Source organism: Anoplophora glabripennis, unplaced genomic scaffold, assembly GCF_000390285.2.
Source record: "Anoplophora glabripennis isolate ALB-LARVAE unplaced genomic scaffold, Agla_2.0 scaffold290, whole genome shotgun sequence".
In the NCBI taxonomy this organism is placed as follows: domain Eukaryota; kingdom Metazoa; phylum Arthropoda; class Insecta; order Coleoptera; family Cerambycidae; genus Anoplophora; species Anoplophora glabripennis.
Genome location: NW_019416372.1, coordinates 532,972 through 554,425, shown reverse-complemented (window position 1 = coordinate 554,425; position 21,454 = coordinate 532,972). Strand labels below are relative to the sequence as shown.

The window sequence follows — 21,454 nt, the reverse complement described above, 5'->3', positions numbered from 1 at the left end:
TTTTTATCATTAAGAGTGGTTTTTAAGGGTTCAAACTTTATAAAAATAACGTAAATTAGAACCAACAATATTTATTCTATTATTAAGATATGATTTTAGTCCACATAACACCTACTTTTATATTTATTCAGTTTTTTATCATAAGGAGTTGTTTTCATCCCCTAAAAATAAGGAGCGCATGTCAAGCACATATAGCTTTCATCTACAGGGTGCTTAATTCCAAATTTTCATAAAAATCTGATCTATCCGAAAGTATTTGGAAGTTTTACACTATTTTTCTCTTCGTTCCCTGGACTATTAAAATTACCGCGAAAGCGTTTTCGCTAAAAAAAAACCAAGCCAATTTTCCCCGTCGAAATTCGACTATGCACATTTTTTCACATTTCCCACCCACCCACACGCGCCTAACCCTCTCGGAAAATTCAAGCCGCCCGCCCACGGAGCGACCGGCGACGGCGGCGCGCCGTTTCCGCGAACCGCCGCCGCGGCGCCGCCGTCGTCATGATGTCTGCTGTTCGATTTTCCGACATCGGCAGCCGCTCGCACCCGCCGAACTCCGCACCACGCAGGACGATGCTTTGAAACCACGAAAAGATGGTCGGTATGGCTAATATGGACGATCATGAGAGGAAGATCGTGATGGAGTTCGTTCACTTATTGGAGAAGTCCAAGCAACTCTTCAACGGGCTGCGGTGAGTGCCTCCTGCGAGTCGTTACATCATTTTTAACCCCCTTTCCGTTTTGTAGGGACCTGCCCCAGTACGGTCACAAACAGTGGCAGGCGTATTTCGGACGCACCTTCGACATATACACGAAGTTGTGGAAGTTCCAGCAGCAGCACCGACAGATCCTGGACTCGAAGTACGGGCTGAAGCGGTGGCAGATCGGCGAAATCGCTTCTAAGATCGGACAGCTCTACTATCACTATTAGTGAGTAAACCCTGTGTGATATTACGTGAGGGCGAAAAGGGGGGTGAGAGGAACCTTCTCCGTATTATTTATTAAGGCATGTTGTAGTGTGTCGGAGGGCGAATAAAACATTAAAGGGTTGATTGATTCTGTGCTTAGTTGAGTGGAAGCGTATGCTGGGGCGGAGGTATTTTTCATTAAGAAAAAAAAGGGACGCAACACATGATAAATATAAAGGCAGAGCGGCTTTGAACCTAACCTTTCAGGTAATACTTGGGCCGAGTTTTGAATTAAACAGAGCATGCTGCCCAAAATAAAACTTACCTACCTTTTCAAAAGTTACGTGTGAGTTCATTTTTTACTTTAAATTACATGTAAAATTCGTATTGAAATATTCCGTAATGTTTTGCAGTAGACTGATTGTTGTACAGTACATCCCAAGTTCTATGTCATGCTAGAATATCTCGATTATTATTAAAGATAGAAAGTTGCAACTTTCTACCTGTAATAATACCGTGGCATCGATAATGTAGTATTGTACAGCCAACTTAGTTTTGTTGTGTTTAATCTTTTTCTTGGATTTTAAAACGATTGTCCAAAATACCAACATTTTTTCATAAAAAAAAATGGCATATAATTCGCTCCAGTACAGGTATACATAGATAATTTTAACATTTATAGCCACATCTATCATTTCTTTTGCTGCTTATTAATACTTTCTTCATTTAATCGTCTCTCTAGTGGTCGATTCTGTACCAGCGTAGATCAGCTAACGCGTATCTCATTAATCTCTTTCGATTGTTTTCAACACTAGGTCTCCAGTCGCCCAGAACAAAGCAAGCTTCTTCGATAATAATTCATACATCTCCTTCAGGTTTACCAATGTTTTTACGGACGCCTGATTGTCTGTCAGCATATTGATTCGTCTATTTCGTAAGACCCCGTGCTATTCCCTTATCTCCCTTCATATTTTAGTGTACACCGTCTCCAGCGTGGGCTATGACTCACCCGCGAATCAGGTGATGTCCACGAAGCGACAACTTTTCCGAATGAAAGTATGAAAGATAAGTGTGTGAACAAAACCTTTGCCTCTCAGTGATCAGGCCAAATCACATGTGTAATTAGAGAGGGTATATTTAATAATTAAATTTTAATTATCTATACATCGAAAAGGACATTCTTTTTTTCAGTTTACAAAATTTAGTTTATTTTTTGAAGTAGATATGACAATTAATATATTTTTAAACTTCAGAGCTTATGAAAATTAAATGTGGACAATCGAGTGGCCAATTTTCTAGTAGTTACTTGGCATAGACATGTTTATTGAATATCAGTTTGCGTTAATATTCCTTGAACTGCGTATACAGTGTGTGAGAAGTTTGACTGCCATTACTTCAGCATGAGATAGAGTAGTCGTAAATGAACAAAAAAGTTGCATATTACAGGGTCGTAAGATTAACAGTTTTCAAAATACAGCGAGTATTAATATTGGGGAGTTTCATCACAACGTGACAACAGCGCTGAACCTAACGCTACACAACTGGTGCATACCACGTGTGCACGCGGCAGATTTGTCCTACGGAAAAAATGTAAACAACTATTATTGTGAAACATTTAGTAAATTTCAAGACAATTGTTTTCCAGTTTTTAAATAAATAAAATAAAATTTATCGATTTTGTAGTACGAAGATAGCGTTGTGCTTAAATTTTAGCTCGAATTTTGGTAATTATGAATCTCTTAAAACAGGAACTTAACTTTTAATCAAATAATAGTGGTACGCAAAAAACACTCAGACATGGTCCAATTCCAGATATCAACTGGATTGCGTTATGCTGGACAGCTTAATACTTCGTGTTGTCATATAAAGTTTTTTTGTTTATTGCCTATTGATTCAAACAAATTATTGGTCACGTGGCTTGTGATAATTAATAAAGGTACTGTAAGTGCGGTATCATGTTTCCAGTTTGCGAACAAGCGAGACGAACTACCTGAACGAGGCTTATTCGTTTTACGCGGCGATCAGAGGAAGAACGTACTACTCGAGAGCTGCCAAAGAGGACAGGTGAGTACAACTAACAACCGCGGCCTCCTCAACGTGAAACCGTTTCGTTTCCTCCCCCTCCAGGTCGGAGCTGATGGTGAAGAAGTTGCGTTATTACGCCCGGTTCATCGTGGTGTGCCTGCTGCTGCGCCGCATGAAGCTGGTCCGGGAGCTTATCATCGAACTGGACAGGCATATCTCGGATTACACCAGCACCTACGAGCCCGACGACCAGATCGAGTGGAGCCTCGTCCTCGACGAGATCAAGGGCTTCATCCAGTCGGATTCGTTGGTGCAGGTGCTGCACGCCGACACGAACCCCATCGTTCTGTCGCATAGGTGGGTTAATAAACGATTAAGACATATACAGCACCAGACAGCACTTGCGGCGTCTTTATTTGTGTAGATTGAGTCCGCTCACCACGCCCCCTGTGGAGAAGTCGCAGTACATGAACCTGACTCTCCAGGAGATACTGATAGTGGGCAGCGCCTCCGAACAGGTGAAATTCTCCGAGTTGACCATGGACATGTTCCGGATGATCCAGACGCTGGAAAGGGAACCCCAGGAAGACTTCAATCACATATACGACGCTTCTCCGGCACCTGGGAGGGTTCCCTACGGCGTGCCGGGCCAAAAAGGGTGAGATTTACTTCGGAATGTTAAACATGGGTAACGATTCTAAAAACTTCTCTTTCAGGTACCTCGAGAACGGTGACAGGCCGTCTAGAAGGGAGAACCCCCACAAATACCTGTTGTACAAACCTACGCTAAGTCAAGTGCTGGTCTTTCTGGCAAGCGGCTTCAAGGAGCTGCCGGCCAACGGGGCTCTGTTGCTGTATCTGTCTGCGGATGGTTGTTTCTCAACCACGAAACATCCCGAAGATAGTAAGTAATCACAAAAATTTGTATTACTCGAGATATTTTCTTATTTTACATGCAACGCCCTGTATATTATACAATTTTTGGGTTCTTCGCAAAATTCTAGGCATATTTCATGTACAATGTCCTTTACCTATCTTCATTATCAAGAGCTAAATGGCAAATAAGTATTGAGTGTGTTGTAGAGAATTTCTGCAATCCAATAATTTTCTTTTTTTAATGTTAATTTTTGCAATAAATCTGAAAACACTTAATATTTCCGAAACAGTTGAAGATAAGGACATTGTATATGAAATATGTCTAGAATTTGCTAAAGAATCCAAAAATTGAATAATATACAGGGTGTTGCATTTAAAATAAGAAAGTCGGTGTTGGCCACTGTTAAACGACACATCCTGTATAAAAAGTTTTTGTTGGAAAAAATACTCAACTAAAAATACCAATCGACGTGTCCGAGCGTTTTTTCGAACACGCCCCTATTTATTTATTATTGAATTTATCCCATTTGGCTGATACACACTGTATATTATTCCTGAAATGGAAAAGGAAGTTGTATTTGGGGTACTGTTTCGACGCGTTATCGAAAGACTTTTTTTTTACATTCGATAAAATCGCTTCAGTTAGTGACCAGTCAACCTAAAAAATCACTGGCCATCGTTAATTAATCCTGTGAAAAGGACTACGCAGTAGTAGCTGGAGCTCTAGCTTTTATAACATTCCCCAGAATTAACTTCCTCAAATCCGATAAAAGTAGGTAGAATGTATTGCTAAAATATTGAATAGTAAATATAAATAGGGTGGCCCAAAAAAAAGCGATTTTTTTTTTCGTGTAAAATATCGTGAAAATATATTAGATTAACATGTTTTAAGAGCCCCTTCAAAAAATCAGCTCAAAAAAAAAACAAAAAAAAAATTTTTAGAGGTCGCTCAAGATTTTTAAAAATTTCCAAAATCGTCAAAAATTGAGTTTTTTTTAATTTTTTTTTCTAGTTATTTTATCAATTTCTAGGTTGAAAAAAATCTCGATTCTGAAAATTTCAAATCGATATTTTAGTTTCTAAAGGTCACTCATAATTATTTTAACTTTCAAAGTAGTGTACTTGTTTTCGAGCGACCTCTAAAAATAATATCAACGAAACAAAAATTTTTTTTATTGAATTTGATGAACAAGATAATAGAAATAAGTCACACTTATATTTTAAAAAATTAAAAAATTATAAATATTTGATACTCACAGTGCGATAGTAAATTTTGTCTCGAGAAATTTTTTAAGTGTCTCGTGATTTATTTCTATTCTTTTGTTCATCAAATTCAATAAAAAAAAATATTAGTTCGTTGATATTTATTTTTAGAGGAGGCTCGAAAACATTTTAGGTACTTTAAAGTTAAAATATCGATTTGAAATTTTCAGAATCGAGATTTTTTTCAATCTGGAAAATGATCAAATAACGAGAAAAAAAAATAAAAAAGATTCAATTTTTTCAAAAATTTTTAATATGATTTTTTGAGGGGGCTCTTAAAACATAAACTAACATATTTTCACAAGACACGAAAAAAAAATATTCGTTTTTTTGGGTCACCCTACTATGTATGTTTTCAGACACGAACATTGAATAATTTCAAATATTCCGAATTTTCACCACCAAGAACAGCGGTGACGGCGATGTTTTGCATCGTATTAACTATGTCCTGTCCAAATTGTTCGTGCAACTCTCTTGGTTTCGACAATGCCTATGTAATAGGGTGGCTCAAAAAAAAGAATTTTTTTTTTCGTGTCTCTTGTGAAAATATGTTAGTTTATCATGATTTAAGAGCCCCCTCAAAAAATGAGCTCTAATAAAATTTTTTTAGAGGTCGCTCAAGTTTTTTAAAAATTTCCAAAATCGTCAAAAATTATTTTTTTTAAATTTTATTTCTCGTTATTTTATCATTTTCTAGGTTGAAAAAAATCTCGATTCTGAAAATTTTAACTTTCAAAGTAGTGTACTATGTTTTCGAGCGACCTCTAAAAATAAATATCAACGAACTAATATTTTTTATTGAATTTAATGAACAAAAGAATAGAAATAAATCACGACACTTAAATTTTAAAAAATTAAAAAATTATAAATGTTTGATACTCACAGTGCGGTAGTAAATTTTGCCTCGAGAAAATTTTAAGTGTCTCGTGATTTATTTCTATTCTTTTGTTCATCAAATTCGATAAAAAAAATTATTAGTTCGTTGATATTTATTTTTAGAGGTCGCTCGAAAACAGGTACACTACTTTGAATGTTAAAATAATTATGAGTGACCTTTAGAAATTAAAATATCGATTTGAAATTTTCAGAAACGAGAATTTTTCAACCTAGAAAATTATATAATAACCAGGAAAAAAATAAATTTTTGACGATTTTTAAAATTTTTAAAAATCTTGAGCGACCTCTAAAAACTTTTTTTTTAAGCTACTTAATTTTTTGAGGGGCTGTTAAAACATGACAAACTAACATATTTTCACAAGAGACACGAAAAAAAATAATCGTTTTTTTGGGCCACCCTAATAAAAATTCAAATCAAAATTCCAATAATTCAATCCAGCTCTTAACAGTACTGCTTTCGTTAATTTATCAATAAATTATATTTTTACGGTTTCTCAGCAGATAGGCCATGTCTTCTATCATCTTATTTAACAGGTTCAACTTATAATAGACATAGAGTCCCACAAGGTTCGGTCTTGGGCCCTCTGCATTTCGTCAGTTACATGAACGATTTTCCCAACATTTTGACAGACACTAATACGTGTTGCTTAATATCGTGACAATCTTTAGCAATCGGCGGGTCTGCGTAAAATATTGAAAAGCTTCTTCTGAACAAATTAAATTTTTATTCCCAGTGGGCTACGACCTGGGCGGCGTCCTGACGAGCAGCAAGCGGGACGGCGATCACAAGAAACAAAAAGAAGCTCACTGCCTTTACCCTGGTGACTTATACCCGTTCACGCGAAGACCGTTATTCGTCATAGTCGATTCGGATAACAGTTTCGTTTTTCAACACATCCCCAGGTACTTCGGACAGCCCCTGGTCACGCTGATGTCGCCGCAAGACACCCCGCCGGCCTTCCAAGGTACCCAGTCGCCTTGTTTCTGTCGCCGAGCAACAATTTCTATTTTTTTTTTATTTTTTTATTTTACAGATCAACAGCACAACGGCTCCTTGTTCACTCTTTTCCTGCACTCCCCGCTGACGGCCTTCTGCTACTGCTGCAACCTGACCAGCATCCCCATACACCACTGGGAGCGGTGCCAGAGCTTCGTCGATCGCTTCGTCACGGAGGCGTCGCGGCTTTTCACCAGATCGAGAGTCGGTGAGTATGACGAAGGTATGTTGGTTTTGGTACTGTCACTGTTAAACTGTACGGCGCACCTTGCTCGCATCTCGATATACCTACCTCTCGAGGGAAGTATCGCCGACAATTTTTTGACACGTGCGGGGTGTTTACAAACTTGGAAATTGTTTTTTTCTAGCGACGTTTTGGGGACCGCTGGTGTTGGGAGGGAATGACAATTCTTACTCTCGCGTATCGCAATAGATGTACCTATTTGTAATAGTTTGTGATGTCATTGATTTCTCGATCGTACACATTTGTAAATATCCTCAGGAATATAAGTTTAAAAGGTTTAAGTCTGGAGAACGAGAGGGCTATATCAGGAAATCCCATTCTATAAATACCAACGTTCCTGGTGTCGATATATCTGCGGGAATAACTGGTAAAGTCTTTGAGTGAATGTTACAGACTTTGCAGCACTTGGTGCGTGGATAAATGAATCTGCAGCCGTAGCATTTTGTCTGCGTTCGCCGTATATCCACCAATTCTTTATTATTGTGATTATGTGCCATTGTAATAAAACGCTAAACACTAATAACAATACCTGATGTTTACCGTTTTCCTGACACCGAGTTGAGTAATGAAAGGCAAGAAACTTCTAGATATTTAACTGGTGACGGTTAAGAAACAACTAATTTTAAAGCCAGGTTTACTGACGAACCAAAAAACGGCAAAGGAAACCTTAGGATCATTAAAATTCTTTGGTATAATAAGAGCATTGGTTATACGGGGTGTCCCGTAAAAAATGTCGCAACTTATAAATCATTATTTACGTCAATTTTTATCTGGTTTTGAAAAAGAAAAGATCTGCGTTAACAGCTCCAAAAGTACCACAAACTGGCACACGTTAGCGTATTTTTTCAAGGGCTACCTTAATGGTAGGCGATTGTCAATTGTTTTTTTTTAATGGAACCGCAAGCGGGGACTTCAATTCGGCGGGAAATTCAATCTTGGTAAGTTTGCCACCCTAAAGGCTCTGACGTCATCGAATTAATTTTTCGAATTTCGCGCTTATTTTTTGCATCATATGACAGTCCTCATTTTTATCAAAAACTGTTATTAAGTAAGTTTTCCCATATTCCTTTCCGTTCAAGAGATATAAAATAATAGTCCAGGCGATAGAGCAGTAAAAATAGGCTTTGGCGTTTGTGTTACAGAAAAATCCCAAATATTATGTAGAATAGGAATCCGAGTTTGCCTAATTCCAAAAAACCATACCTAAATTCAGGGGAAGGGCAAACATACAAAAAGAACGAAAAATTACCCCTTTTCGACATATTTTTCCCTGTAACATTGAAATTAAGCCCTAAATCCAAAAGAGTCGTTCTTTATTTTTTGTTTATTTGACGATTTTCTATACAGTTACCACAGCTTCGAATCAAAAAAGTTGAATTTTGCATTAACAATGGGCGAGAAATAGTAGAAAATCATATGCATATTTGGAGCAATTTTCAAAATCGTCAAAAATTGATTTTTTTTTTAAATATTTTTCTCGTTATTTTATCATTTTCTAGGTTGAAAAAAACCTCGATTCTGAAAATTTCAAATCGATATTTTAATTTTTGAAGGTCACACAATTATTTTAACATCAAAGTAGTGTACCTAAAATGTTTTCGAGCGACCTCTAAAAATAAATATCAACGAACTAATCATTTTTTTTATTAAATTTGATGAACAAAAGAATAGAAAAAAATCACGACACACTTAAATTTTAAAAAATTAAAAAATATTTGAAACTCAGTGCGGTAGTAAATTTTGCCTCAAGAATTTTTTTAAAAATCTCGTGATTTATTTCTATGCTTTTGTTCATCAAATTCAATAAAAAAAATTATTAGTTCGTTGATATTTATTTCTAGAGGTCGCTCGAAAACATTTTAGGTACACTAGGTACTTTTAAAGTTTTTATAGTAAATTTGGCGCTAATCTGTTATTTTTTTTAAATTTGGTCAACCATCTTGGATCCGCCATCTTGAATTTTGCGAAATTGACCTCGGATCCGTGATCAGCGACCCCGAAAACCCCTGTATACCAAATTGGGCGCCAATCTGTTGTATTTTGAAAATTCGTCATATCCGACCTTAATTGAACCGTTTTTTTTTTTAAATTAGAAAAAGAACCATCAATTCTGTCCGCAGATTCATGTTCGGCGGTGTCTTAACCATATAAGTGAACATTTGAATATAGAAAAAAAAATGTTTGTATTTTTCCTAACACTTTTTCACGAATTTTTGCTATTTTTGACCTGTTTTTGAGGTTAGGAAATTCCTATGATGTGATAGCTCAATTCTGACACCGGATTCGTGATCATTAGGCAAAAATACTGCGGATAACATATGTCGCATGAAAAGTACAAACAACTTTTTTTGTGTGTGGCTTAATTGTTTATAGGGTAAAATGTTGAATAATTAAAAAAAAAATCTGTATGATTATAAAAGTGTAAAAAAAAGGTATTTTTAGTATTGATCATTGTTTATTATGACAACAGGTATTTCTAAAAAATTGTGTGTGTGCCCTTTCTAAACCTTAATTTAAACCCACGGTACGCGATAAACTTTTTGAACACCCTGTATATTAATAATAATTCATTAATTCATTTGTTTCTATAAAGTTGTACCAATTTTGAATTTTTCAGAGCTGGTATGTATTTCAAAAACGATAAATATACAAGGTGTCTCATTAAAAAAAAAACAAAATGTTATGTATTTCTTTGGGATTAGCAGAAAATGTTGGTGTTTGCCACTTTTTTTCTACATAAAACGGCTAAGATTATCCAAGTTCATAAACACCCTGTATAAGAAAAATAATGAAAAAACTATTTTATCCACGACTATTGTATAATGTACCCATTATACGTCTGTTTGCTCGACCTTAATAATACCCATTAATCACGGCAGTGATTAATGAGTCATTAATCACTACTGTCAGATGCTTCCTTAATTTAGCTATAATATTATATTGTTCTGCTACAAACAATCCGTTTTTAAAATTTTATCGTGTAAACCACTAAATATTTTCAAATCAGTGCTGTACATATAAAAAAAAAATTAAAAAAGTGAATTTTCCTAGACCGGATTCGAACCCGGGACCCGCGGTTGGAAGGGAGAGAGCATCTACACTGAGCCATCAGCGACTTCATCTGTGCAAGTCGTATATCTGTTTCTTAACATACCATGTTTTTCGAAACATTTCAAAAAAAACTTCAACAAAAATATTTAGTAGTCGTGGATAAAGTATAGTATTCTACTCCCGTATAATGGGTATTATTCACTCGGTGATTTAGGCCACTCGCCTGCGGCTCGTGGCCGTAAACTTCACCTCGTGAATAATACCCATCATTATACGCTCGTTGAATAATATAATATTAAGTGTTTCTTGTGGTTGCGACGAAGCGGAAAAATAAACTGTTAGAGTATTAAAAAGGGGACGTAATTTGTAGACTCATCGTATCTACAGTTCTTCGGAGACGACTTCCTGCGGCTGCTGCTCCTCCGCTACGTGTTCTGCGACGTGGTCCTCCACCTGCACAGGGCCTTCCGAGGCCGCCAATACCGTCCCCGCTGCCAACCGCCCCTCCCGGAAGCCGAGCTGCTGGAGCACCCGTCGCTGCAGCACCTCGTGCTCGACCTTGCGGCACACCTGGAGGTGCGGACTCACTTCATGGAGAACCACGAGATCGAATGATCCAGGGCTCCCTCCTCATGGCCATGTGTGGGGTTTAGTGACACTTGGGTATCGTCTTCGCGGCAGACCCATGAGGATGGACTCGCAGCCAGGGGAAGACCCCTAGGACAGACAGTAATACTGGTCGCCTTCGCTATAGTGTTTCTGCTTACCAACGCGCGTTTTCTGTGGGTTATCGTGAAAGCTTTACAATTTTTTTGGACTCTTTACCCATCTCCGGTCAGATTGAGTCGCCCTGTCCGGTCGCCGGGCGCGTCCGCGTGCTCGTCCCATTATTTTCGGACGCGTTTTATGGACTCGTGTAATTTAGGTACGGTGATATTAACATAGCTCGCCAGAGCGCATCGTCTTTCAAAAATTCCGTTCACTTGTCGAATTGTCGTTGCGAATGTCGACCTTTGGACGCCACCTACAAAATAAGTACGTTTTTAACATTGCCATGACCCCCTCTCGCCATCCTCTGTATTATAAGATCTTTCCTCTCTCTCTCTCTATCTCTCTCTCTCTGAATCCGTGACCAACAGTGATCAAGAAGCCTTCTCGTGCCGATTACGATGATACGTACTCCTTATTGATATTAACACTATTGAATGCATGGAATAGACCCTAGGACATAGCCTACCGATTTTATTCACTCTCATCCACCCACGGGCACTTCAAGAATCTTATTTGTAACCGTAGGATATTCTACAAGTAACATGCACAAAACGCCAGTCATATTACTTCACGTTATGCGCAAGAAACGGTCCTTCCGCGACACCCCAGCCCCAACGCCGTTGATTTGTCGCCTTCACATCACTTTTATTCACTTCGGAACACGTCGGAACCTCGTCGCTTGTTTTGACGGGCAAGAAAAAAATTACGGTCAAAGTTACGTTATTTTACTGGACTAGTAAAACAATCTGCGGATAAATCAAATCCCAGTACACTTACACTATGTGGAACAGTCGTTTTTACTTGAAACATTCTCACATTTCAACGGGAACGACCTGCGAGACGATTATTCTGATGTAATCGTGGTGCGAATGTAATGTGGTGCGCCTTCGCGCATGCGGTGACGTCACCTGAGAGAAAGGCGGCACGAAATCATGTCGGCATGAAAATGCAACTTTCTGTCGGTTTTCTGACAAAACGGGTGCAGTTACTTCAACGCACGTTTTACGTCTTACATATCGCGGTTAACTTAAATTTTATTGTCTGTTTATATGTATTCGACAGCTGCTAATCGCGTCACGAAAGAGAGTCTGCGGGTCTCTGGTGACGTCATACACAGATAGGACGAAACTGAGCCGGGCGACTAGCACACCGTACAAACTAACCCGACGCATATGATTAATATCAAATATTCCATTGGAATAATCGCTTTCCGGGTCAAAAGAATGTCGAAACGTTTCAATTAAAAATAATCCAGATCCATGAAATGCTAAACAAGTTATTTTAAAAAATCTAAAATTGTTGATAACTGATCGCAAGTTTTATTACAAAAAAGTGGTTGTGAATATTTTTTTCTTTTTGTAGATTCAACCTAATTAAAAATGTAACGTGCATCATTTATTATTTTTATATGAACGATATTGTTGTTATCCCCATTTAGTCGATGTACAGGGTGATCTATAATATCTTTGTTACTAAGGTACCTCAATAGAAAAAAAATCTCATCAGGATTATGCAAATGTACAGTGCATCTCACTTTCGACGTCATTTTCGGTTTTTTCGGTTATTCTTACTGAAAAATTAAATTCGGAAAAATTGGTAATTTATAATATGCCGTAACAATTTGCGCTTTCTAGAAAACCAACATAAAAATCATTATATTAGCAATTTTGAGGATGTTAGATTTTCCAAATAATAATTTTTGAATATGAAAAAATTATATTAACTGCAAATAATTTTCATGTAGTACTTTTTATGGAAAAATAACTGACGCTGACTTAAAACCATTTAAAATGACTAAAAAAAATTAAGTTCACTGTTTTTCAGATGCAAAAGTATATAATTCATTGGTTTTCGATATGATTAAAAAAGAAATTTGGTAAGTGAAATATATATATACATATATATATATAAAATTTAACTATACGATAGACTATATAGCGTCCGCCACAAAAAAATTAACTTTCGCGTCTCAGAAACAGTGAAATATGTTAATTGCAGTTTTCTTGGGCCTTTTGAGTACGAAATTTTCATAAAAAAACATTGTTTAAACACAAACAATACGTCCTCAAATACAACATTTCTCATTCAAAGACATTTCGCGATAACATTTTTGAAGTCTGCCTATCGTAAATTTAATACTCACATTTATACTGTACCAGAGCGTGTTATTACTATAATTTTGTTCTGAAGACTGTACATATACTACCATGGTTAAATGACAGAACTACTACATCATATGCAACTGCTTACCCTAAACAAATATTAGTCAAACTATAGCGAAGTTCACACCCTTGCGCGGCATCTAGAGAGAATCACGAAGACGGTCTACATGCCGCGCAACATGTTTTAAATAATAAGTTGGTCGCTGACCGACGCGAATAAGTTTGCGTCTGAGTTGGCTCAGACCGTCTGAGTAGGAAACGCAAGCTTATCCGCGTCGGTCTGTACCTACCTTTATATTACAGCACAAATCTGTGCAGATGTTCAAAGGATTTATTGATTAAATTAATTGACGTTAATTTTACAAATTTAGATAGTTTCGCTGAGCCATATCATACCTGTTTTTTATTAGGAATCGTTACATTGACATGTAGCTGAAAGTGCGACGAGATAGCTGCTTTACTTTACAAAGTTCCAAAGAAAATACTTAATAATTTTGGGTTTTCCTATATCGAGACCAAAACAACGCGGCTCAAAAATACTGAAACACCATTTTCTTCGAAAAAAGAAGTCAATATTGTAAAGTGGTTAACTTGTCGTTTCACATAGGAAGAACTCAATTACCTGTTTGATATTCAAAGAGCTATCAGATGTTTAATTTTTAGGGATAAACTTGAATTAAGACTAACAGTTTGATAGCACCGATTTTCTTTCTGTGTCATTACCTTTTAATTAATTATAATTCGGGGATTGCAGGAAAGGTTACCACCAATTTCGTCGCTTATTTTTGATGATATACAGGGCGAGTCACTGACTTGGAACAAAATATACAAGGTGTTCCAACTAAGAGGGATTATTGCACTACTGGAAAAAATTAAAGGAACAATAAATTTTCATGAATTTTTTTATTGATTTTCGAAAGGTTGTCTCGCAGTGAAAAATGGTCGATCGAGATAAACAAAAAAGTGTTTTGAAGCTTTAAGTCTCTAGTTTGAAGATTTTTAGACCATTTTTTTAGGTACGGTTATCGAGAAATCAAATAATTAAAAGCACCTCGACAAAAAAAATTCCAAATTTTTTTTTATCTTTTCCAAACTAAATCGATAGAGGTCAGAAAATTTTCAAAATAATTTTTCAATAATTTTTTTATTTCTTTTCTTTTCGACATCTCGGCAACCAATAGTCGCACGGAGGCCTTTCATAAATCAAATTGAAGCCGAATAAATAAGCTAACCGACCTTTGTATTGATGGAATTTGGAAAATTTTTCCAAAGTCCATAATCAGTTCTAAACAAAAATTTTGGAAATTTTTTTGTCGAGGTGCTTCTTTTGATTTATTCATAACCGCAGCTCAAAAACATTTTTCGTCTAAAGATCTTGAGACAAGAGACTTACATCAGCCTCAAAATGCCTTTTTGTTTATCTCGATACGACCATTTTTCACTGAGATACAGATTTTCCAAAAATCACTAAAAATTATTCTATCATTCCTGTAATTTTTAATATTTCGTCAGTTTGGTACACATTTTGGAAGAAACCATTGTAAAAATTTTGTAACGAGACTAAATCTACGGTTGTGGAACCAAATTAATTCCTTGACACATTTTTTTTTTTTAATTACAAGAATGATAAAGGAATATTTAACTCGCTGTATCTTGGGAACGACTAGGACTAAAAATTTGAAATTTGGTAGTGATGTACAACTTTACACGAGAGTTTTTCGAAAAAGTTATCGATGACGTCATATATTTTTAATTTTGCGTTTGATGTACCGAATTTGTTCCAAATTAGTGACTACATATTTTCAGCCTATTCAAAATTTTCATTTAAAAAAATGTGTTACGGCGAATCTATCGGAACAATGACTGAACAAGCGCTTTTAATATTTCTTTTAGTGTACAGTACCAATTGTAATAACAAAAAGCATCTAAAAAAAATAAGGGATGATGTTGGTGGTGCATATCGTTTACCTGCGTTTAATTCTCCTCTAAATTCAGCACTGAATGTTTTACATATCTAGAAAATAAAATAAAACCATTGTTATCTAATTTAAACAATCGTATTAAAAAAAAATCGGTAAAATCTAGAAAAAGTTTCTACCGGGTGTATCGTAAAAAGCGCCGCAAGCTACATCTTTGCCATTTTTGGTCCAATTTTGAAAAAGAAAAGATCGGCGTTAATCGATCTCTAAAAATATTACAAACCGGCACTTACAAACGTAATTTTTTCCAAGCTTACATTAATGACTGTTGACTTTTTAATAGAACGAAAAAATATATTCTAATTAAAAAAATGACAATGGCTCGTCGTTAAGGTAGGCGTCGGAACAAATGATACTCTCAGTTTGCAGTATTTTTAACGGAAGCATCTTTCGTATTAAAAATCATGTCAAAAATGGTGAAATTACATATAGCTTGCGATTTTTGGTAGACACCCGGTATAACTAAGAATTTTTTTAATTTTTCGGTTTATTTAAAAAAAAATAGAAGCATCTACGCTTGTGTACAATATTCAGTGCATATTCTACATTATTATTTGGTCAATACACGTTGAATTTATGAGATTTCTATAGTTTTAACATGTGTAAATTTGTTTTCTGTGTTGTATATATAATTATATATTTTCATGTAAACAAGTTAAGTATTATAACTTGTAATAAATTATAAATACACATTATCGATTCAATTAAATATTACAAGTTTCACAATTTCAGCGAGGTGTTTCATTTGTTTATTTATTATTTTTTTAATGACAAGCAAGTGGGCCAGTCCTGTATTCCTGTGTAAATTTATAATCCTACAAGTACGATTAACCTGTACCTATTAGCTTCCTTTACTTCCTGGCGACTGCAGATTATATTTTCGTTGTTTCTGCTGGTTCTGAAACGGCTACCTCCAATAAAGAAATGTGACATACACATTTATTATTTAGAATTTGTAAATTTGTCAAGTCGTGTTAAAAAAATACGGTGTTGCTATTTAAAATAATATTAGTTTAGTAGTTACTGAAGAAACCTGGCAACACCGGAAAGCATTATTTGTAAATTTTTCTTAGTCAAGTTATCTCCTACAACTTTGCATTTGGAAGTACTAGTCTATCACTTCAAATAAAAAAGTTGGCCTATGTCAGGTTTTAAAAAAAAATACGCTGTATGTGAGATTATACATATTATACTCTAGGGTGGCCCAAAAAAAAACGAATATTTTTCATGTATCTTGTGAAAATATGTTAATTTATCAAGTCGCTCAAGATTTTTAAAAATTTCAAAATCGTCAAAAAAAAATTTTTTTTTTGTTCTCGTTATTTTATCATTTTCCAGGTTGATAAAAATCTCGATTCTGAAAATTTCAAATCGATATTTTAACTTTAAAAGTACCTAAAATGTTTTCAAGCGACCTCTAAAAATAAATATCAACGAACTAATAATTATTTTTATTGAATTTGATGAACAAAAGAATGGAAATAAATCACTCTTAAAACATAATAAACTAACACATTTTCACAAGAGACACGAATAAAAAATATTCATTTATTTTTTGGGACACCCTAATATACTCGTTTGATTTTTCTCGTTTTTTGACCAAAAACTACCATTATCTCAATGAAGATGCATTTTTTCAAAAAAAAAGTTGCAAATAAATAGTTTTCCCGTATATTTTTTAAATGAAGTTACAGATTATGTGAAAATTAATGTTTTGGAGCCAAAATAATGGTTAGTATAATTTTTAAATAACAAAAGTGAATTAGAGAAATGAAAATTGCGGAAAATTCTTGAAAAATCTTATACATTTTTCCGAGGTTTGAATATTTATGATCAACGTATCATTTTGTAGGTTTTCTAGGGTGTACGTTACGAAATATGAGCTTTTTAATATTTTACAGAAAAATCTATTTTCTTTGAATTTTTTTGCGATGAAACAGTTTTCTTAAGAAATCCAGATATGCAAGTCCATAAAAAACTGTTAAAAAAGTTGTTTTTTAATTATAAATAAATGAAAAAAAATATGTTGATATATTTATTATTATACCTTTGCTCCAGAAAATTCCTTTCCTATTATCATCAAATTTAAATTTTCAATTTCATTATATTACAAATTTTTATGTTTTAATATCCAAAGTAAAAAAAATTCAGATCAGATTTTTTTTGAAAAATATTAAAAAGTGCTTAATTAAATCGTAAACTCATTAATTATACGTTTGACGGACATATATATTCAAATCTCGGAAAATTAAGTAGGTATATATGATTTTCTAAGAATTTTCCGCAATTTTCACTTCTCTAATTCACTTATTATTTAAAAATTAATTGACAATTATTTTAGCTTACATTAATTTTCAAATAATCTGTACTTCATTTAAAAAATATAGGGGAAACTAGTGAGAAAATCGAAATTTTTCATAGGAGCAATTTTGTAGAAAATTTAATTTTGAACAACTTTTATCTGAAACTTTGTTTAGAAAAAACGCAGCTTCATACAAATATTGGCAGTTTTCGGAAAAAAAACGCGAAAAATCATACCTATGTATACAGGGTGCCCCGAAATTAATGCAACAAAATTTGCTCACAGATTCTTAAGGCAAATTTGGGGGACCCGTATTTTTTTATTTTTGGCCCCCTCTTTCGGCGTTACAGGCCCCTGGAATCCGCCCCTAAGAATATTTTTTTTATATATATCTCAGATTCCATTGTACGAGAATCACTAAATTTGGTTTTATGGCATGTGAAATCTGATGGTGATACGCTTTTTGGCTGGGAACCCCCCTAAGACAATTTTTTGTTGGCCCCTTGTCCCTAAATTTGTCTTAAGAATCTATGACCAAATTTTGTTGCATTAATTTCGGGACACCCTGTATGTCTATATCGCAAAACGCTGTATGTCGTTGGTGGTTGCGTGTGTGACACATGTTTTCTGACTTCAAAACCCAAAACCCACACTTCTATAAAAAAAATTCAGAGTAAAAAAGTTTTTCCTTATTTTCCTGGACTACTTTCTTTTTATAACTGTTTCGAAGGAATTTTACTTTTTCAATTTTTTTTACAACCTCGTGCCAAACTGTCGACAGATATAAAAAATTTTCCCTATTTTTATGTGCTGGTATTATTAAGCCCACGCAAATTTTTCCTTAAAAAAATTTTTCGTTCTAAACCGATCGATTAAACGCTAATAATTTGACGACATACGGAAAAACACCAAGACAGATTTACTAGAAACGGCGGGTGGATGTATTTTTAGCAACTGATGTAACCCCTTAGTTTATAGCCTCCCGCCTTGAACTCTTTTTTTTTGAGTCGTTTTAATATACCCAAGCGAATCGAGGGCGGCGGCGGTTCTGAGAACCCCCGATCCGTAGTTGCCGCCAAAACGGTCTTTTTGTATTATTTTACCAGTCCGAGGTATCCCACTCACGCAGTTGAAAACGCCGTCGGCACGCAAAGGCCAAAGTAAACAGAACGCAGAAGTTTCCACCGCTCAAACCAGGCTTTATCAATAAGCGCCCGGCTTTATTTTAAACCTTTTATTTATTTTTAAAATGTCGAATCTGGAAGACAACGAAGACTTCTTCCCGGCGACTGGCAGGCCGTGCGCGCAATTTTAACAAACGACACACGCTCGGGGTTGCAGATTCACCCGCAATGAGAAACGTGAGTATTTAAATTTCTGTTTCTTCGCGAATAACGTCTTCTCCAGCGAATATGACCGTACGATGGACGTATCAAATCTCCTGGGTCATCTTTTAATCAACCCGACGTCGTTGTGCCTGCGGCAGAACCTGCAGGTCCCGCAGATCTACTTTTCCTCCTTGGTCTCCTGCTCCAACGACAACAGCCCGTCGTTGACTTTGCTCGTGCCGAACCAGCAGAAGGAGGAAGAGACGAAAAGCGACGGGGATGACGACTCGGACGACTGCGAGGATGACGAGTCGTCCAACGACGCGGACTACGGCTCCGGCACCGAGAACGAAGAGGGGAAGTCGGCGGAAGCGAGCAGAAAGGGAAAGGGGAAGAGTAGGCCAAAGTGTATCCACAGGACCAGGTATAATTTGCGATATTCCGAGAAACGAGCTCTTCCTTTGGTCCTTTGTAGGTACTCTAGGGAAGAATATCGTTGCGAATCCTGTCCGTATTCTTGCACGACGGAGAAGGCGTTTCTGAAGCACGTGCGACAGTGCACCGGGAAAGATACGGACCTGCACAACTCCCCCTTGTCGTGTCCGGTGTGCGGAAAGGACCGCAAGAACGAAACGTCGCTCTCTGTCCACATGGTGAAGCACAAGTCCGGCAAGCATTTTTGCTGCGATCTGTGCAAGTTCAAGAGCATACAACTGAAAAAGGTTCGTACAGGGTGTTGCGATATCCACCGATAAAATGCTACGGGTCATATATTTTTTTCCAGGTAATATTTTCTGCAAGCACTTCTTTATAACGCTTGGTACTAGCATTCATACATTTCTGTCAATGTTAAAAAGGTCTTTATTGTTTTATTACATTTTATTACTGATAGAATAAAATGAAGTGATGCGAAGTCTCGCGGTTATAAAAATTGCGTGTAAAACGACTTACTTTTCGAAATAATCTACAAGATGATACTTTTTGCGCGACTTTCCTATATTCCTCCTTCCCCTGTTGGATGTTTTCTATTACGCTTCCACTGACTTCTGTGTATCAAAATTTGTTATTTTTAGGTAGAATCAGTTTTGTGGGTGAAATATTGCAACGCCCTTCACACAAACTCTAGTAAGGTCGTAGCGCTGACAAAATTGCTTTGCTTGAAACATATTTTGTAGAAAAATTAATTAACAACAATAGGGTAGTTTCTGTTGAGAAAGGCAACAGATATATTTTTAGGATTTCTTGTAGATTATCCAACACAGACGGATGCATACGGGGGAGAAGCCACATCTGTGCCCCCACTGCAGCTACAGATCTTCGCGTCGGGATAACCTCCGTTCTCACGTTAGAAGGATGCACAACGAAGACGACTTGCATTGTGATACCTTCACGCCTAGGAAAATTTTGTTTATACCGAAACAAGCAGAACTAGTTAAATAATTTACCCCGTAGGAGGAGCATAGAGAAAAGTTGCATGTTTCATATTTGATTTGTCGCAAGGAACATGTTTGACCCCGTTGAATATTACAGTTAGATAAAATAATATGTCATTTTTATATAAATAATAATTTCCAATAAACAGCTACCTACAAGTAATGGAGAATTATCTTTGTTTTTTTTTATTTATTTGTGCGCCCAGAAACGAGTCGACTATGTCCTTTGTTAAGAAGAAGAAGACTGAGTCCCTTGAGTTTTTGTTATTTTTATGTTGGCACCTTTAGTGCCAACTGTGACAGATGACGTTGAATTGAATTGTAAGCAACTGTCAATTGTCATTTCTCACGATTATAGTGTGACATGTGTTGTTGGTTAAAATAATTTATTGGAAGAAATGACTTATTTAAAATCATGGGAAGAATTCGAAAAGGCAGCTGAAAAATTGTATCTACAAGCACCGTCGAAAGTACGATATACAATGAAATACGTGCATTCAAAAAATGTACTACTTTTGAAGATGACAGATAATGTTGTGGTAAAGAACACCTTTAAATGAATATGTCTTAGTACGTGTCTAACTAATCATTATTTTAGTGTCTGCAGTTTAAAACGGAAATAGCCCAAGACATAAGGAAAATAGATAAATTCATAAACAATTTGTTACGCCATATGGTATCTAAAGAACACTGACTTACTACTACCGAGTTACCATATTTCCCGTGGTATTTTAATTTATGAATAACTTCTCTTTAAGTATTAAATGTTAAGTGAAGTGGGTTTCCCGCTTTCCTCTGGGAAATGTACATAGGAATTTTGTTACGGTAAATTTAATTTTTTTAATAAACAGTTGTAATAGAATTCAATTTTATTTCTTACGAATCTTTTACTAAGCAATAACGGCTGGTGAAAATTAAAAAGATCATGTTTTGATAATGAAGCTTGAAACTCGGCGTTTTTTGAGCAATAAGTTTCATGTTCACGTAAAGAACTTAAAACTTACCATTTTAATTGCAAAAACGTTCTCCCAGACGGTTAAAAATCCAACCCCATAGAAATAAGTCGCAAAGGTTGAAATCTGGTGACCTGGCTGGCCACGCTACTAGACTTTCACGGCCTACTCACTTATTATGGAAAGTAACATCTAAAAATTCTCGAACCGTGGACGTTTTCCTGATTTTAAGGAACGGGGAGGAAGGGAAATTATAAACGAGTAT

The 21,454-nt window shown here is 35.8% G+C and overlaps 3 protein-coding genes across 3 annotated transcripts; all 3 read left to right on the top strand.

Annotated features, from left to right (window-relative positions):
• The first annotated feature begins 594 nt into the window (after positions 1–594).
• On the top strand, positions 595–10,876 carry LOC108910815 (protein SCAI). Its single transcript, XM_023454312.1, has 9 exons — positions 595–692; positions 748–930; positions 2,874–2,972; positions 3,036–3,290; positions 3,358–3,591; positions 3,650–3,837; positions 6,704–6,934; positions 7,004–7,189; positions 10,632–10,876. Exons 1-9 carry the CDS (start codon positions 595–597, stop codon positions 10,874–10,876), a joined length of 1,719 nt encoding a protein of 572 aa, XP_023310080.1.
• A 7,933-nt stretch (positions 10,877–18,809) lies between these two features.
• On the top strand, positions 18,810–20,252 carry LOC108910817 (RE1-silencing transcription factor-like). The gene is made up of 4 exons (XM_018715547.1): positions 18,810–18,836; positions 18,883–19,227; positions 19,279–19,525; positions 20,052–20,252. Exons 2-4 carry the CDS (start codon positions 18,899–18,901, stop codon positions 20,241–20,243), a joined length of 768 nt encoding a protein of 255 aa, XP_018571063.1. The 5' UTR covers positions 18,810–18,836; positions 18,883–18,898; the 3' UTR covers positions 20,244–20,252.
• Positions 20,253–20,572: 320 nt separating this feature from the next.
• Positions 20,573–21,098, top strand: LOC108910814 (signal recognition particle 9 kDa protein). The gene is made up of 2 exons (XM_018715544.1): positions 20,573–20,775; positions 20,835–21,098. Exons 1-2 carry the CDS (start codon positions 20,635–20,637, stop codon positions 20,928–20,930), a joined length of 237 nt encoding a protein of 78 aa, XP_018571060.1. The 5' UTR covers positions 20,573–20,634; the 3' UTR covers positions 20,931–21,098.
• The last annotated feature ends 356 nt before the right edge of the window (positions 21,099–21,454 follow it).

Excerpts from the sequence above, each read along its gene's own strand:
- LOC108910817 (XM_018715547.1), top strand. The coding sequence starts at position 18,899 with ATGGACGTATCAAATCTCCTGGGTCATCTTTTAATCAACCCGACGTCG. Across the intron at positions 19,228-19,278 it reads AAGTGTATCCACAGGACCAG|GTACTCTAGGGAAGAATATC; the intron begins GTATAATTTGCG and ends GGTCCTTTGTAG. Across the intron at positions 19,526-20,051 it reads AGAGCATACAACTGAAAAAG|ATTATCCAACACAGACGGAT; the intron begins GTTCGTACAGGG and ends GATTTCTTGTAG.
- LOC108910814 (XM_018715544.1), top strand. The coding sequence starts at position 20,635 with ATGACTTATTTAAAATCATGGGAAGAATTCGAAAAGGCAGCTGAAAAA. Across the intron at positions 20,776-20,834 it reads AGATGACAGATAATGTTGTG|TGTCTGCAGTTTAAAACGGA; the intron begins GTAAAGAACACC and ends TCATTATTTTAG.
- LOC108910815 (XM_023454312.1), top strand. The coding sequence starts at position 595 with ATGGTCGGTATGGCTAATATGGACGATCATGAGAGGAAGATCGTGATG. Across the intron at positions 2,973-3,035 it reads AGAGCTGCCAAAGAGGACAG|GTCGGAGCTGATGGTGAAGA; the intron begins GTGAGTACAACT and ends CTCCCCCTCCAG. Across the intron at positions 6,935-7,003 it reads CACCCCGCCGGCCTTCCAAG|ATCAACAGCACAACGGCTCC; the intron begins GTACCCAGTCGC and ends TTTATTTTACAG.